The sequence below is a fragment of the Ammodytes marinus genome (assembly GCF_949987685.1).
Source record: "Ammodytes marinus genome assembly, chromosome: 12".
NCBI lineage: Eukaryota > Metazoa > Chordata > Actinopteri > Uranoscopiformes > Ammodytidae > Ammodytes > Ammodytes marinus.
In genome coordinates this window covers 15,137,107-15,153,669 of record NC_137216.1, presented here as the reverse complement: position 1 = coordinate 15,153,669, position 16,563 = coordinate 15,137,107, and the positions used below count along the sequence as shown (strand labels likewise).

Below are 16,563 nucleotides of genomic sequence, written 5' to 3'. Positions count from 1 at the left end.
GTCGCCGTCTCCTTTTGTCTGGATTGGAAGAGAGAAGGTCCAGTCTTTATTAAGGTGGGCGGGTCCCTTCTACCCCAATACAGACAGGCAAGCATGCAGTTGGCTCGGCTGTGCACGGTGATGTAAAAAAAAAGGGGCATTACTTTGCCCACTAATCAGCAGTGTTTTCTAGAATTATCATTCCGATTCCATTTGTGGTACCAGCAATTTGGATCGGTACTAGTCTAAATCAATCCCAGAAAAAGTGCAATTACCCACAAACTCCTCATGAATCCTATTCTCTCATTCAAGTCGCCGTCATTTTAGATATGGAGAGCAACAGTAGGCTAGCTGTAGCCTATATCTTTACAGTGAGATAAAGACATTAACATTGTGCAGAGCGTTAGCGGGGCTGTAACCCCCTTAACCTTCGGTCATGTGTCTTTAATAGGATAAATAAATAGTTAAATTATTAGTCTTGTCAAAATCCATCCATCATACAGTAGCCTATGTTATACCAGTAATTGGATGACAAGTTTAGATCTCCCCTATCAGAATAAAGGCCAATGCAATATTTCAATACAGAGTTCTACATTTGCTATGATTTAGGTAGCCTATAGGATTACTTTTCCCTGACAGTCAAATAAATGTACAACTTTCTTGTATTTCATTAAAATATCAAGTTTAAGAAGAAGAGCCCACTGAATGACTGGATTTGGAAATTGTCAGGCTTAGGCCTGTATCTGATGTCATATTAATGTTAGGTTTCCATTTGAGAAAAACCACACATGAGCTCATGGATCTGAACAGAGCACATTTTCTTTTTCCTCTCCTCAGACTCCGTACCACTAGGTTAAACAGCTTCTGTGCCAAATTGAAATGGTTGTTACTATTAGTGATCAGCAGGGGGCGATGTTTTCATAATTTCATAGTTTACACTATCAATTTATACATATTTTTTATATACAGTACAGGCCAAAAGTTTGGACACACCTTTTCATTCAATGCGTTTTCTTTATTTTCACGACTATTTACGTTGTAGATTCTCACTGAAGGCATCAAAACTTTGAAGGGACATATGGAATTATGTACTTAACAAAAAAGTGTGAAATTACTCTTAAATAGGTCTTATATTTTAGATTCCTCAAAGTAGGCACCCTTTGCTTTTTTGACAGCGCTACAAACCCTTGGTGCTCTCTCAATGAACTTCATTAGGGAGTCACCTGAAATGGTTTAGCAAATAATTCCACATGTGTTCATTCAAAGTTTTGATGCCTTCAGTGAGAATTTACATTGTAACTAGTCATAAAAATAAAGGAAACGCATTGAGCGTGTCCAAACTTTTGGCCTGTACTGTATGAGGTGTTGCAATCCTCAAAAGAGCATTTTCATATATTGTACATTGAAAATGGTGAAGTGAGAGAGGTGCATAGCCATCAATAAATTAAATCCATCAATACCACAAAACAACCCCTTGTTTAACCAAGGTGTATGACATAATTTCGAGAACTTGTAATGTCCTATGATCTATGTCTCCTGTGGCCAAACTACTTATTGCTCTTTTTAGGGAACAAACAAACAACTATCCCTGTTTGATTTAATGATTCAAGCATCAGTGGAAACACACAGACACACCCATCTGATTTCCATACGCCACCATCACAGGTGTCATGGAAAAAACAAGAGGACAAGCCTTGCATAGGGGCATGGCAGTGTGTGTGTCTTTGACACAGACGAGTTACAGCCGTCTGACATTTAGAATGTGCTCACTAGAAATCCAGTTGCTCTTATCTCTGAACCACAAAGGCAAACAAGAGTGCCGGGTAACCAGGTCGCATACAAAAGCAGTCATCAAGCATCCTTGCTCAGCATTCTATAAACAACCAGGACAGCGTCACATATATTGTGCTGGTAGTCAGCATCATCTTTCACTAATTTCTACACACACACAAAACAAAAAACAATGAAAATAGAAAAACAAATGTTTATTAGTGTCTTGGCACAATGATTACATGAACATAAAAACAATATTTCATATAACACATTTATTATAAAAACATAAAACCTCAATTTTTGGATTATTTTAGCAAACTGATTGTTTAATCTGAAAAGGTTAGGTTTTACATGTCACATCCATTTTGCACTAATTACAGCTATTATAAAAAGGCACGTCTATTGTGTATGGATTGAGATGATATTGTACATATTGAGCCTGATTGGGAGGTCCTGGCATATCTGTATTTGAAAAAGTTCCCACTATTTGGTGAGTATTTTTTCATAAAGGTCAGCATGATTTTTTTTTTTTACAGCAATGACTTTGTATCAGAAACAGGGGTGAGGCACATTGACTCCAAGCAGAGGGGTTAGAAATTCTTATCCCTCCACTGTTGTACAAAACCAATGTTGATATTAAGGCTGTAAATCTTGGCAGCAAAGAAAACAGTCTTTGATCTTTATGTGTGTTGCTTTTAACAACAATTGTGTTTGCACCTAGTTCCAGGCCTCCTCCTAAAAGCCTCCATTAGGGCTATCAAGGAAAAAAAGACATTACTGTAACCAGTGTAAGGCCTCTGTGACTGTATCATGGATCTCTGCTTTTGGCACAGGAAAAAATAAATCTATATTAAATAATCCCAAAATTCCCAGAGCATGTCAACGCCCCCTCTCCTGTGCTCGCCAACCCAAGCTATGCACTATACTTGGTCATAAAGCACATTAGTCAGCTATTGATCAATAACAGCATTAAGACTGACTCCAGCATGAAAAGTATGAACTGTACTTCAAGAAAAAGGAAAATGGGGATGTGTAGTGGCTTCCTGAAGTGGGCCAATGTTCCTCCTGATTTGTAATCAGATTTCATGTTTCTGATTTATCTCCTGCTGACAATTTGTATTACCGGTAACTAGAATTTTGAAAAGATTGCATTTCTTCTGTGAGGCAAAGAGGAAGTGGTTGTAGAAGTGTTGATTCCTGAACACCTGCCCTGTTATTTTAAAAGGCACAGTTTATAGTTGCTCTTACAGAGAGGTTATTTGTTATTTAGCTGATTTTGGCATACATGGCAGGCTGATGATCAAGGAAAAATAGTTAAATATTTTAGTGGAATGACAATTGTGTATATAACAAAAGTAAAATTCGACCAAACAAGCATGATGCTGGTCCCTACAGTGCAAGTACAGTATTTTATTATTTTCTTTTTCCTTTTAACATAATCATAAGGCAGCAAACTGAAGTTTTAGTGTGAAATCCCTGAATATTAGTGGAATCTCAAAGCAAGACACGGACAAATGTGTATTTCTGTAAGTCAGGTACCTTTAGAATGAGTCACATGAACCAATGACTGTAATGCACAGTATCTCATGACTACAGTTTCCATATTTTCAGGGGGCGAGAGATAGATCAAGATAAGTGTAACAAATGAAATACACTGCACAGCTATTCCCAATCAATAACAACGATGCATTATTAGTAGAGGATTTTTCTCTTGGACATGCCATTAGCCGTGCAACAAAGGAGGAAAAGGAATTTGGTCACACCCAGGAGAACGGCCGTAGAATAGTACTGTTAAGACACTCTGATTTAAAAAAAAAAGGCATGGGCCAACTGACTTACTATGCATTGAAAAGTCCAAATAATTGTGTGTGGGTTTTTGTGTGTCGGTGTGTGTGTGTGTATGTATGTGAATGTCTGTGAGAGAGAGAAAAGTAGACTGAGAATCATTCTAAGTAGCTTCAAATCAGCGTAGCAATCAAAGTGAAGGCAACAATTGGGCTCCTGTGGCCATTTCCTTAAGGCTGCAGGTCCCACTCTGAACAATCTGACTGACTATTGTTTTGGTGCAGCGATTTGGAGAGCGATTGGCTGGAAAGTGTCTCACATTTTGTTAAAACACTCCTTGGCGTTGGACCACACCTGGATTCCCTGAAAGAGAGGAAAAAAAGAGTGAGGGAAAACGTGAGCGATTTTGAGAGAAGGACAGCAATGACATACAGACAATTGTTCTAGAATAACAGATGGGGAAGAATCAATGCCACAAAGCATCTGGCATTGTTTAGAAGGCAAGCATACAAAAAAAAAACACAAACCATGGGGAATAAAACAAAAAACACATACCTTCTTACACATGCTGATCTGCATAATGGCATAGCTGATTAGTGCTTCGCGTAAATCTTTGTCCTTCTGCTCCTTAAAACGCTCTATGTCCTCCCAGGCTGTTCGCACAAACTCTCTGAAGACACAAGCATAAACAAAGCCCTTGGAATAAGTCATCAGTTTATCTGTGCTGTCATTCATAATCCTGTCTAATTAGCTACGGGTTCCAACGTGGCGGCGGAACATTTATAGTATTCAGTAAAAGGGTTGAAAGAGTTCATCAGTCTTTATCTATAATTGAGCACAGATTGTGTGACTGAAAACTAACACTTTTATATCTGGATTTCCAGACAGAAGAAAAGTGTGAGAAAAACAGACCGACAATAGAGGGACAAATGAAAAAGGTTTGGATTGATTCATTGGTGTTGAGCTTACTGGCATTCTGTGTTCTTTTCCTTGAGCGATTCTTCTCCCTCCTGGATACTCTGCTCCAGGGCTGCCAATCGGCTCTCCCTCTGCTCCGGGCTCTCGGAGCCAAACAGCTTACTCGTCATCCCCTTCAGGGAAAAGACGCGCACCGTCTGCACACACAAACAGGGAAGACAAGCAAATTAAGTGATATTTACATCGAATCAGATAATAAAATCAGACAATTCTTTTTCAAATACATGCCTAATTCTGTTGATTTATCTGTAGCCCTTGTCTGTTATCATGCACAATTTTGACAATTTACTTGACACATTGTGAAAGAGTCAGTGAGTCAGTCTGTCTGTCTGTCTGTCTGTCTGTCTGTCTGTCTGTCTGTCTGTCTGTCTGTATTTTCCCAGCCTGGGTAGAATAAAGTGAGAGATGATGAGCCACTATGCGAGTGCTAGTGTGTTACCCCAGTAGCCAGTTCTTCTCTCTGTTGTTTCTTATAGGCGAGGTCCTGAGCTGCCATCTCCAACTCGTACTGGAGCAACTCATGTTTCCTACATACTGACCTTCATTCATTCACACACAAACAAATTGACAACTGTTTTAAAACCTGATTCAAATGTAAACCCACATATCTCCATTCTTATTACACTGCTGCATCTTGATACAATGTTAAAACCAGTCAAACGAAAATGAAACATTGATTAGTATTAAAGTTAAGTCATAGCTAATCTCCATCAAAAGAGCTCTTGCGCCAGTGCTCGTTTGACAGCTGCACACGCTGCTGAAGTCTAATAACTCAAGGTCAGTCAGCTACATAACAAACATTAAACACACTCCAGTAGGATTAATATACTCATGTATGATGCCTTAATGTCAATTACTTCAACACAAGTCTTTGAAGCTAAGGTTGATAAAGTGATAAAAGCCAATATAGAAATAAAGACGGTACCAACTTGTAATCTATTCTGATACCAATTCCCTACTATTGTATGCCAGACAGCTTCTTGTGTTGCTTGATATAGATGTAGGACACTGTCTTTGAACACCTACCTGACAGCGTCAGTGTAGAAAAGGTATTCCTTCAGTTGGTCTGCATAGTGCTCTTCTTCCTCCAGAATGTCATCTATCGATGCAGCATACCTGGGAACAGACGCCCAAATGAGTCAATTTAACAAATTAAAGTTCAATCTGAAGTTTTGAGTATGTGAGTGGTTACACAAGATGGAGTGCAACTTTTGGTCTACAATACTACTTACGTGTCCATATGGTGGCCAGCACTCTGTAGACCGTCTCCCATCTCTTTTTCTATAGCACTCCACTCACTGGAGACACAACAACAACGCTGTTCAGTTAGTCCATAAACCCAGAAGACTTTCTTTATGAGTAATCAACACACAAAATGGTGCTTTGTGTTTTAACATATCCTCATAAATGTTAGTTACAAAATTCCTCTCAAAGCTTTTTTTTTCTTCCCATAAACCAAACATATAAAACCATACATTTCTCTAGAACAGGACAAATATTATTACAGAAACAAAGAAGAAAAGAAAAAAATGGGATCTTAATGAATAAACAAATGAGCCCATGGCTGCCTTTAATACTGGATGCATCAGTTTGTATATTACATGTAGTGTAGCTGTTTTCCTTATGCCAAAAAAATTTCAGTCGTTACAGACACACACTTTTTTTTTTTAATTCAAAAGGGACATTAAATGTGATATGGCAGATATGTTCCTCAAATAAACAGTCCATATCAAATGTAGCTGGATACAGTACATGCACCAAATAATATTTTTAGATTCTAACTTGTGGCTTATTTATTTAGTGCCCTCTTAGAGGCCATTTTCGATTCAGATCTTTTTCATGTAGAAATGCATAGACAAGATAACAGGTGTTTCTCACCTAAAGACTCTGCCGTAGTTACCATGGACCTTGTAAACTCCATACAGCCTGTCTGCTACTCTCTAGAATAAAGACAATCAGGTCAGTGATTATGAACATCATTTTTAAACTTCAGAAGATTCCCTATTTCATATTGCTGCTATTACCTAACCATTGAGTAAAAAAAAACTATTGATATCAAATCGATTGCAAGTGTTGACTTTCCCACTGAGAATCATTACATTGCAACCAGATAGGCCGGACAAATGAATCTAGAACAACGTACTGGCAAAGGACCTCACACAAGCTGACTGTGACTTCCTGACCAAGAAAATAATGGCAGAGAGTTTTGGGTAACTGATGTATAAAGTCAAAAGATCTGACAAGCTAAATATCCTCTTGTTACAAAATACAATGTGAAAACAATTGTAAACCACAGGCCAAGTCTAAGGACATATTTGAATATAGGTGTGTGTGTGTGTTTGCATATGCTGAAACTCACCGCCCGAACCCTTAGTAACTGAGAGACGACAGTGTTCAGCTCATCGCTGTACTGTTTCAGCGCTGTGAATCGCCTGGGGAACACACCAAATGGAACATTAGTCAAGCCGTATTAAACTAAATATAAGCATTTTACCTTGTGTTTCAGTTTGCGTTTGTCCTATGTGGAACTGTAATCATCCTATCTCTTAATACATGTTTTGTTACTGGGATCATTAAATAGCCTACTCATTTAAAACTCTTCGTAAAAGATTTCACCCATGAAACTTCACTTCCCTTTTGGAAAAAGCCAGCTGTTTGTTTTACACCTACTTGTCAGGGTTCTTGACTCTGAAACTGGCACTCAGAGATTTCAGTCTGGAGTCGACCTGGTAGGGAACAGAATCAGGCACATTAAGCATGTTAAAGCGGGTCTTATTTTGCATATGGCATATTTGATATGATCTAGATTGCTTCTCATAAAACAAGCAAATGCCTCGTTTCCACCGAGTAGAGCGGGTCGGGTTGGAGCGGCTCAGAGCGGGACAGCTCACTTTTAAGAATCTCAGTGGTGTTTCCACCGCCGACCCTACCCTTACTGGTAGGGCGGGGTTTAGGCTGGACTGCGATAGCCGCCACCAGAATGTGGGTCAAACTATCGGGCTGTGGAACAACTGTGGTCAAGCCAGCGGTCTCTCGTTTTTGCTTGGTCAAACCAGCCGCTTCTTTATTTATTCCCCCCCGTGTTGTTGTGAGCACAGAGACGGCTCGGTGCAACTTATAGAGACAGTGGCCCTCATTTATCAATTTTGCGTGGAAACTGGTGCAGATTCTGGCGCAAATACCTCCCTACGCCAGGTGTCGCGTGGAATTTATCAAACAAGCGTATCTCGCCAATCTCAGCGTACGCCAGGCCATTATTGATAAATGCGGCGGATGAAAACTAGCGTATCACGCCCCTATATTTTCTCAGTTTAGAGGCCTCGCCCAGAGGTTTTACGACATGGATATGCGCAATACAGCACTTCCCTGAAGTAGAAATTGACAGAATAACAGCGAAAGTAGAAGAAAAAAAGAGTTTCATTTCGGAGCATTAGCCTACTAGCAGCATCAAAGAACGACAGAAGGCAGCAGTTACGAAGGAAATAACTGCTGCGGTCAACAGCGTTGGTGTTGACTCAAAATCGCCACTAAAAAAAGCGTGTTGCTGTTCTGAAATGCAACCAACTGGTGGTGCGGGGCTGCGGGCATAATATAAGTGGTGGAGGAGAAAAAGACGCACCAACTGTCCGATAATGGTCCCCATAAAATAAATAGGCTACACGTCTGCAGAGATTTGAATGATTAGAATGTATTGGCCCTTTTAGATAGCACTATTCAAAAGGGTTTTAAAAACTAAAAATAACACATTTAGCGTTTTATTGTATGACAGCATGCGCTTGGCACGAGTGGTCAGCCCGGCCGTCAGCTGCACAAGCCGACCCGGCAGCGATCAGCTGTGAGAGCGCACCGTCCTGCTCCACCAGCAGATAGGAACAACGTGCCGGTTAACGGTGGAAATAAATCGCTCGCTTTAGCATTAATGACACATTAAAAGAGGAACTAACATCTACAAAGTGCGTCAAATAAATAAAATGTTAAGCTGAATGTTGTGCCGTGTATTTTTTTGTATCATAAAGAGCAGTGTATGTCTTCTACATATTTAATACTTAGGCTAACATTTTGAATGAATGCAGCCCCCGTGCCTCAGTGTCCCCCCAGCTGCTCCAAGACGGAGACAACTGCCCATACGCAGTCCCATGCAGCCCTCCTAAGTGGCCGGTGTGCGCACTATTGAATCAGCTCTCCTACTCAGTTGCACACCACAAGCTGCTCATTTTTAAGTGATTAATATCTTTATTTCGGTCTTATTTGCACTGCATTTGTATTATCTTCTAATAATTGTCCAACAAAGTCATCGGCTACCCGGCACAGCCTGCACTGCGAGTCCAAGCTGTTTTCAAATTTGCGTACACGAGCTGAGAGCTGGCGTGGGATTTGAGCGTACCCTACGCTCACGTCCATATTGATAAATGCCGAGATTTGCGTGGAAATGTACGTACACCCATTTTTCTGGTCTACGCAAGATTGATAAATGAGGGCCAGTGAGCGAACAGCGCTGGCTGCGGCAGCTACGTGACATCGTAGCAGTGGGACACAGTGTAGCCAACTGATTCATTTAATGACGAGGAAAAACACCACACAATAGACAGTGCCACGCTCACATTTTCGCCAAAACACAATACTCTCTTCACTCTAGCCAAGGTGACTACACACGGCGGAAATGATTCTTTCGACCAACTGTGGTCAAGCCAGCGGTCTCTCGTTTTTTCTTGGTCAAACCAGCCGCTTCTTTATATATTCCCCCCGTGTTGTTGTGAGCGTGTATTTACTACTATCTAAAGCGTAAACACACAGCGACGGCTCGGTGCAACTCATAGAGACAGTGAGCGAACAGTGCTGGCTGCGGCAGCGACGTGACTAGCAGTGGGACACAGTGTAACCAACTGATTAATTTATTGACGAGGAAAAACACCACACAATAAACAGTGCTGTGCTCACATCTTCGCCAAAACACAAGACTCTTCACTCTTGCCGAGATGACTACACATGGCGGAAATGATTCTTTCGACCAATCAAATGACGGCAGTGTGTAGTTCCGCCTTTTCGGCACCCTTTCAGGCGGCTAGTACCCCTACGGAGGAGTACTGAGATTAGGAGCGGCTCAGAGCGGTTAGGTGCGCTTAAACCGTACCCAACCCAACTTTTGGCAAATGAAAAGCCAAACTACCCGGACCGAACCGCTCTGATCCGACCCGCTCTACTCGGTGGAAACAAGGCAAAAGAGAATGAAACACAGACGATGTTGTTACAACAAACAAACAAACAAACAAATAAATAAATAAATACCTTGACTTGAAAACCGGTTTCCAATACAGCTTCCCTCCATCCCTTTTCCTGAGAACAAATGATGAGACACAGGATAGAAAGGATTATCAACCGTGCGGTGTAGAAAAAAATAAAATAAAAAAAAAGAAGGGGCTTTCCAGAGAACAATTACTCAGCAACAAAACACCACAATGTCCTTACTGGATTGTGCATGCACGCTGCTAAAGGCTACAAGGAGTTAATGAAATACAAATCCACCAGTTCAGCTTAAAGCGGTATCAAATGTTAGAAATCTACACAAACATGTAATAGTTCACAAACTGCTCAATTCCAGCTTGATATGCCTTTCCGACTGGAATGGCCCTTTCATATTTAAATCATCTTGTTTACTGGCATCTTCCTCCCACTGCAGCCTTTTGCTATGTTGTACCATAGTGCTATAATAGTGCCTGACATTTTTCAGTGCAGTGAAAGTTTGCATGTCTGCATATAAGCATGGCAGAAGGCTACAGTGGTGGGAAGTTGTGTGGAACAAGCCGGGGACACTAACCTCTGTGAGAAAGAGGAAGAAGATTTTGTCATTGGAAAGGACAGGATGTGATGCAACGCGCAGCAAGAAGTTCTCCAGGCCGACCCTCCGCCGCTCAACAAAGTCTGGATCCAGGTTGTCTGCTGCCATCTTGTGCCACACAAACTCTGCCTACAAGAAGAAGCACGAGAGAGGGAGTAAAAACAGAAAAAGTGAGTGCCACCAAAAAAAAAGGACAAGAGCGTATTCCATCAACTGCTAGGAAGAAACTGAGAGTTTTCTGTCAACTACAGATTAAGTATAGTTCTATCACAAGTCCATCACATTTGACGAACCAGATGCTTTGTTTAAGGGTGTATTCACAAAGGGAAAGTCCGCTAGTTCACTTGCTTTGGTCCAGACCAAATAGAGTTTAGATTTTTTTTATTTGGTGTGGTCCACTTTCATATTGCCCCTTTTGTAAGTGAACCAGCATTAAGAAGTAAAACCACACGTGATCTGAGGTCATTCATTCATTGGACAGACATTCTATCTGGGGTGGAGAGAAGCAGGAAGCACGAAGTGAAAACTGCGAAATATATAACTGATACGATATAGGGTTAAAAATAATAAATAAATAAATAGGCCTACATCTAGCCTATGAATAAAATAAAATAAACATAACATTATTGTTGTTTCATATGGTTATGAGGCCTGTGTCAATGTGTAAGCCACACATTGATACAGGCCTACGATGTGAAACATAATATTTACTGTATTTTTGCTGCTGGACGTGCGGCTCGCGAGGTGCGGACGCACAGCTGATTTAGCCGTGTGTCAGCTGGGTGTGAGTTCGGCACGGCTCAACTCCAAACTGACACGGGGATAGTATTGACGGTCCCATAACATGAGAAGCAAAATAAAATGTGTGAATGTGTATGATTGCTGTATGTTTGAGGTGGTGGTCGGAGGGGCCGTAGGCGCTGAATGGCAGCCACGCTTCCGTCAGTCTGCCCCAGGGCAGCTGTGGCTACTCTCGTAGTTTACCACCACCGGTATGACTGAGTGTGAACGAATTGAACCAGGAAATGTAAAGCGTCTTTGAGTGCCTAGGCAATAAAGCGCTATATAAAACCTATCAATTATTATTATTATTAAAAACACACACTTCATACAAAGTGCAGCGTGAACCTGTTGTCACTGTGCGGGAGACGCTCCCCTCTCCTTCATCTGATCGCTGAACACATCAGCATGTTTACGCGTCCTGTCTATCAAATGTAATATATTCGCTCGGGGCTCCCGGTCAAACCACAACTAATCTTCCTAACAGTGGCGACAACAACACTTTCCCATAATGTGAAGCTGACGGCGATTTATTAAAAAAGAAAAGGCACAGTGCTTCCTGCAATTGGGTCGGATCGAGTCCGGACAAATTCACACCACAAACAAACTGCAGCAGAGTGCGTATGGAAGCGCATCGAGACCACCTCTTCAGCTGGGTCTCGGAGCGTTTGTTTGATCCGCCCCTGAGTGCGATTGCTGTATTCACACATGTCTGAAAGATGCGCACCGAAGGCGGACGTGCATCTGAGTTCGTTTCAACCGAACTAAACACGGCATGTGTGAATACACCCTAAGTGTTTTAGCATACATGCTAGTTCTCGACACCTGTCAAAGGGAAGCTTTTAAAGGAAATCAATTAAAGATAGGAAGAAAAATTATAAAACAGGAAGACATAATAAAGAGGAAATGACTAAAATAATAAAAATATGCAATATCGCATTCAGAAAAGAGCCCAGTATATTTAGAGTTAAATATATTCAATGATCAGACCATACACCATTTGTAAGTTGTTACAAATTTGTGTTTTATTTTATATTAGCTATTGCTAAGTCCTCTGTTTAAAGTGGTACTGTTGGTGTACCACCTATGCGTCACTCACCCTTTTCTCTGGTATTGGAGGGATAATGGTGTGGGGGAAGGTGACCAGCAGGTATGTTCTGAGCAGCTCAAACTCACTGTAGCGTCTCCACAAAGTATCCGGTGCAGCAGGCGTACTGCCCTCTGGGACAGTTTCCGCCGGCCTGTAGAGGGATGAATGGATAACACTGTATTTTAAGTAGTAATGGGATTTAACCAAAAATAACAAAGGGCCATTAAAGGTTCAGTCAGCAATTCTGGAGTATGCTTATTGTCAAGATGACTTTTCGTGTCAACAATCAGTGAATATCTCCTCACGATCCTCTTATTGCCCTTACAGTGTTTGCACTTAAAAGGAATACAGTGTTACAGTTTTTTACGATTGCTAAACCACAATGGGCACAACTGGAACGACAAGTGCAAAACTCTAACAACAGTATGCAGAGCAGCAGTTCATTCGGACCAAACTGTAGCTCGTTTTAGCTCGTTTTTCATTGCTTATACACAACCTTCAAAACTCTACACACCTATCTCATGGCTTAACCACAGCCTGCACAACACTGTGGTTTTCCAGCACTTTTTTCAAATGCTAACACACTGCTGCCACAACTATAAACCACACATTCAAAACAGAATTAATCCCTTTCAAACACTGCGGATTGCAATTTCAACTCAAACACTAAGATGTCTTGTTTAGACTTGTTAGTGAACATATATACAGTATAAAGGGAAATCTCAAAAATATATATTTTTTGGGAAATGGACCCAGGAAGACAGGTTGTTGGAGGTAGAAGAGTGGCAGTGAGAGTGTGGATGTGTGGAGGAAGACCTAGAAGACATAGAGCTGTAATGTCTGATGAAATACAGTAAGGGCAACACTGTTAGACCCTGTTGTGAATCATGGTCTCTCATTGAGAGAGGCAGGGTTGAGAGTGCAACCCAATCTGCAAAAATCTAAAGTTGCATCTGTAATACGAATTTTCCAGCAAACAAACAGCTTAGAGTTGCATCCTTACAGTAAATGACAACATTACAGGAATTGATTTCTGTATTACAATTTTAGAATATTTACACAGATAAATACTACATTTGGAAATGTTTTCAATAAAGTATACAAAATGTGTATCTATTGAAGCAAACTTCTGATTTTCATTTCTTTTTGTTTTCCTAAAAAAATGGTATGTTATAAAATAAACAATTTCATGTGAAAGAATTTCACCCTTTCAACAAAGAAAATATTATGTAATTTGTGTGAAATAACTCATATTATTGTAAAGATTAAAAGTTTGTAATTTGTGTATTGGGGTTTGATGCTAGTGTTTGTACTCTGAGCAGGTTCTGAGTGACAGTGTGTGTTATCTCAATGAGGCTGGTTCATAGTGTTTGCTGCACTGAACCTGTTTTGCAGGTGAAGTGAACTGTTCAGCTCCTATGACTGTTGGTAGTGCAGACTGTAGTTAGAGTTTTGCACATTGAGCTACAGTTGTGCCCACTGTGGTTTAGCGATCGAAAAAAACTGTAATACACAGCCTAGGATCAGTAAACAGGCATATTGCTAGCTATGGTGGGCCCCCTTTGTTTACATATGAGTTTACAGAGCATATGCTATGTATTAACACATATGGATTTTTTTTTCAGCGCACACACAGTATGGACAAGTATTGGATTGTTTGTTGATATTCACTGATTTTGACAAAATATGATTTTGACCACAACAAGCATTCTCCAGAATCACTTACTCCACCTTTTTAAAAAAAAAGCCAATTGCGCCAGTTTATGACCTACCGTGTTTCTATGAGGTAGACTGTGTAGGTTTCTAGCATGTTCACTGTGTTCTTCCCTGTTCTCTTCTCTGCCTCTGCCACATTTATCTCCATTTTCCTCAACAGAGCTGTCCCTCTTTCCACCATCTGCACACACAAGGACACGTTATTTACATGAAAGCACAAGAAAGAAAGAGGGGGGAAATGAAAATCAGTGAAATGTAAAGTAAAACATAAAGGGTTTGTGACAAATATAAGAGGGAGTATATGAAAGACAAAACATTTGGAGAACAGACAGGTGTGGGCAGGGAAGGAACAAAAAAAGAGAATGTTCAACTCAGTTGGATTGTACACTAAAGTTGTATTCTATATAATAAACTGACAGACAAGCATGAAATCAGATGGACCCAAAGGGCTAGTCAGCTGTTTTGCTATTGAAGATACTGTAACACTGTGCTTTAAACATACAGTTATGGCAGCCGTGTGCAGGTCACAAGACCAGACATTAGTACTACCAATGGAGTACTAAAACAATCGACGCTTAAGCAATACGGAAGTGGTCCTTTCCCTCTACAAACTACGGTAATGTAGACAGGACTTGTAGGACACAGAGACCCTGACAATTTTAAACAAAACTAAACCTTGGACTTGTTTGGACTTGCTAGCTAGCAGGCTAACGCCAAGCGTAAAGTTTCCAGAGCAGCTTCGAAACCACTGTTAGCACAAGCAACTTTAGCTCACTTTGTAAATGTAACGTTACTGTGCAGAGCCAGTGTCTACACTTAGCTTTGAAGCCGGTTAGAGTCCCAAAAGTGTTCCAGCAGCTTTCTGATAAAAGATAAGTAGACATGTCTTAATTGCTCTACATGGAAGTTACTCCACCTAGCTAACATTGCGTTAGGCCTGCTTGGGGAAAGTTTGCACTAGTGAAACTAGGCGTTATAAAGTCTAAAAACATCTTTCGTAGAGAATAACAAAAAGTATGACCGTGTTTATAATGTTGTTTGCGGATTCTGTTGAAGTGATATCGGTGTTACCGATCACAGCTACTCCTTCGTCGCTCCCAGAGTCTGCCATCATCATCTGGCTGCCAAGCTGCTGCTGTTGTGCTGTTGTCAGCTGAGCTGGCAGAGGGGACAGTTTCCTCTGCTCTGCGCATGCGCGATACAGACGGCGCTGATGTTGACCACAGCGATGTTTAAAAGGTAGGCCTATTGAATGATCACAGTGTTCATTAATCATGAATGAATGAATACTTTATTCCGGACTCAAAGTTCCATATAAAATACAAATACAAGTCAACACAGATTAAAATACATACAAGCAACGATTTCCAATGTTTCCACAACCCAGAGGAGTAGGCTACCTTGTATCACTCTGTTTAGTGTCAGTGAGTGCAATTATTACTTTGTTTTTTGACTCTAGAAGTCGACACATAAATGTATACATTAAATTCCTCAACACAGCATGAAAGGTGGGGACATTACCAGTCACAAACAAAGAGCACTTGTCCATCTAGGAAGCTTAAGGAGGATCCTAAACGCATCGTTTACCTGTAACTTCCTCAGTTTAGCTGTTCTATATTTACACCAGAGGTGAGCTGTGTAAAATGGGGTACAGTAGGCTCTGAAGAGACTAACTTTCACATCATCCATGCACATATGAAATTTGCGTGCCAACATATTGGCCTGTGCATAAAGCTTACAGCACTGGCGCTGGACATCATCAGTGATGATGTGACCTAAATACCGTACCTTCTTAACCACCTCTAAAGTACAGTCTGATAGTAAGAATGAAGGAAACGTTAGCTTCTGATCCTCCTTAGTTTTAACAATCATAATAACACTCTTCTTTGGATTGAACTTAATGAATGATTGAATTAAAATAAAAGGGAATACAATAAAACAAAATGACATAATAAATGAATAAATGTTACTATCCACTGGAGTAAAAACAATATAATATCAGAATAATATATGTCAATAATATGAAGTAACATGATATTATGAAAAGCACAACAATGCAGACCTTGAATTAGTACTGAAACTGCTCCAAAATTGCAAGCGACATTAAGAAGTGTAACACTGTTCAGTCATTAGATCAGACAACATGATGATGGTTCAAAACTGGTTACATTTCAAGTTGCAATTAATGCTTTTTTGAAAGTTTCCACTCAGCTGTGCAGAACCAGTGAACCCATTACCCTCCTTTGGCATCATTTGGATCTTCCTCTGATGCTTGCATTTGGCAAGGCTGACATCTACTGGTGGGATTTTGGTTTGTGATTTGTTTATATCCCCATTTTGCCCCCATGCCCATGCTTTTGTTCATATTGTTTAATTTTGGAGTACAATATGTCCCTTGAATATTTGCTAAATGCCAATTACCATTTGCTTTAGTTTTTTTTAGATATTACCATTTGCTTTAGTTTTTTTAGATTCTAAAGTTTGTTTCCCCCCCCCAATAGATAGTAGACAGTTAATGACTGTTTGACATTTCCACCTAAACAATAATCTTGAATTGATACAAAATCATGATTTGAGATACCCTTTAAAATGAAGATTATGAGGCTTTCATCATATCAAAAAGTAT

At 40.3% G+C, this 16,563-nt stretch overlaps 2 protein-coding genes across 3 annotated transcripts in view; both read right to left on the bottom strand.

Moving 5' to 3' along the window:
• LOC307258937 (uncharacterized protein) overlaps positions 1 to 31 on the bottom strand; it is an 18,938-nt gene extending 18,907 nt beyond the window's left edge. For both annotated transcript variants that reach the window (XM_080038622.1, XM_080038623.1), the window contains exon 1: positions 1 to 31. This exon is cut by the window's left edge and continues 278 nt beyond it. The gene's annotated coding sequence lies outside the window, so the exon portion shown is untranslated.
• A 1,912-nt stretch (positions 32 to 1,943) lies between these two features.
• On the bottom strand, positions 1,944 to 15,078 carry LOC307258339 (sorting nexin-4-like). The gene is made up of 14 exons (XM_080037849.1): positions 14,959 to 15,078; positions 13,994 to 14,118; positions 12,231 to 12,372; positions 10,331 to 10,480; positions 9,802 to 9,849; positions 7,186 to 7,241; positions 6,875 to 6,947; positions 6,394 to 6,455; positions 5,748 to 5,813; positions 5,542 to 5,631; positions 4,955 to 5,054; positions 4,507 to 4,652; positions 4,093 to 4,207; positions 1,944 to 3,900 (listed from the first exon to the last, which is right to left on the bottom strand). The coding sequence occupies exons 1-14, from the start codon at positions 15,052 to 15,054 to the stop codon at positions 3,853 to 3,855; spliced, it is 1,317 nt and encodes a 438-aa protein (XP_079893975.1). The 5' UTR covers positions 15,055 to 15,078; the 3' UTR covers positions 1,944 to 3,852.
• Positions 15,079 to 16,563: the final 1,485 nt, after the last annotated feature.

What these genes read in the sequence shown, in the direction of transcription:
- LOC307258339 (XM_080037849.1), bottom strand. Translation starts at nt 15,054, where the DNA reads ATGATGATGGCAGACTCTGGGAGCGACGAAGGAGTAGCTGTGATCGGT. An exon ending in GAGAAGAACTGGCTACTGGG is followed by an intron (nt 4,653 to 4,954) that starts GTAACACACTAG and finishes TTGTGTGTGCAG; the next exon opens with ACGGTGCGCGTCTTTTCCCT. An exon ending in AGATCAGCATGTGTAAGAAG is followed by an intron (nt 3,901 to 4,092) that starts GTATGTGTTTTT and finishes CCTCTCTTTCAG; the next exon opens with GGAATCCAGGTGTGGTCCAA.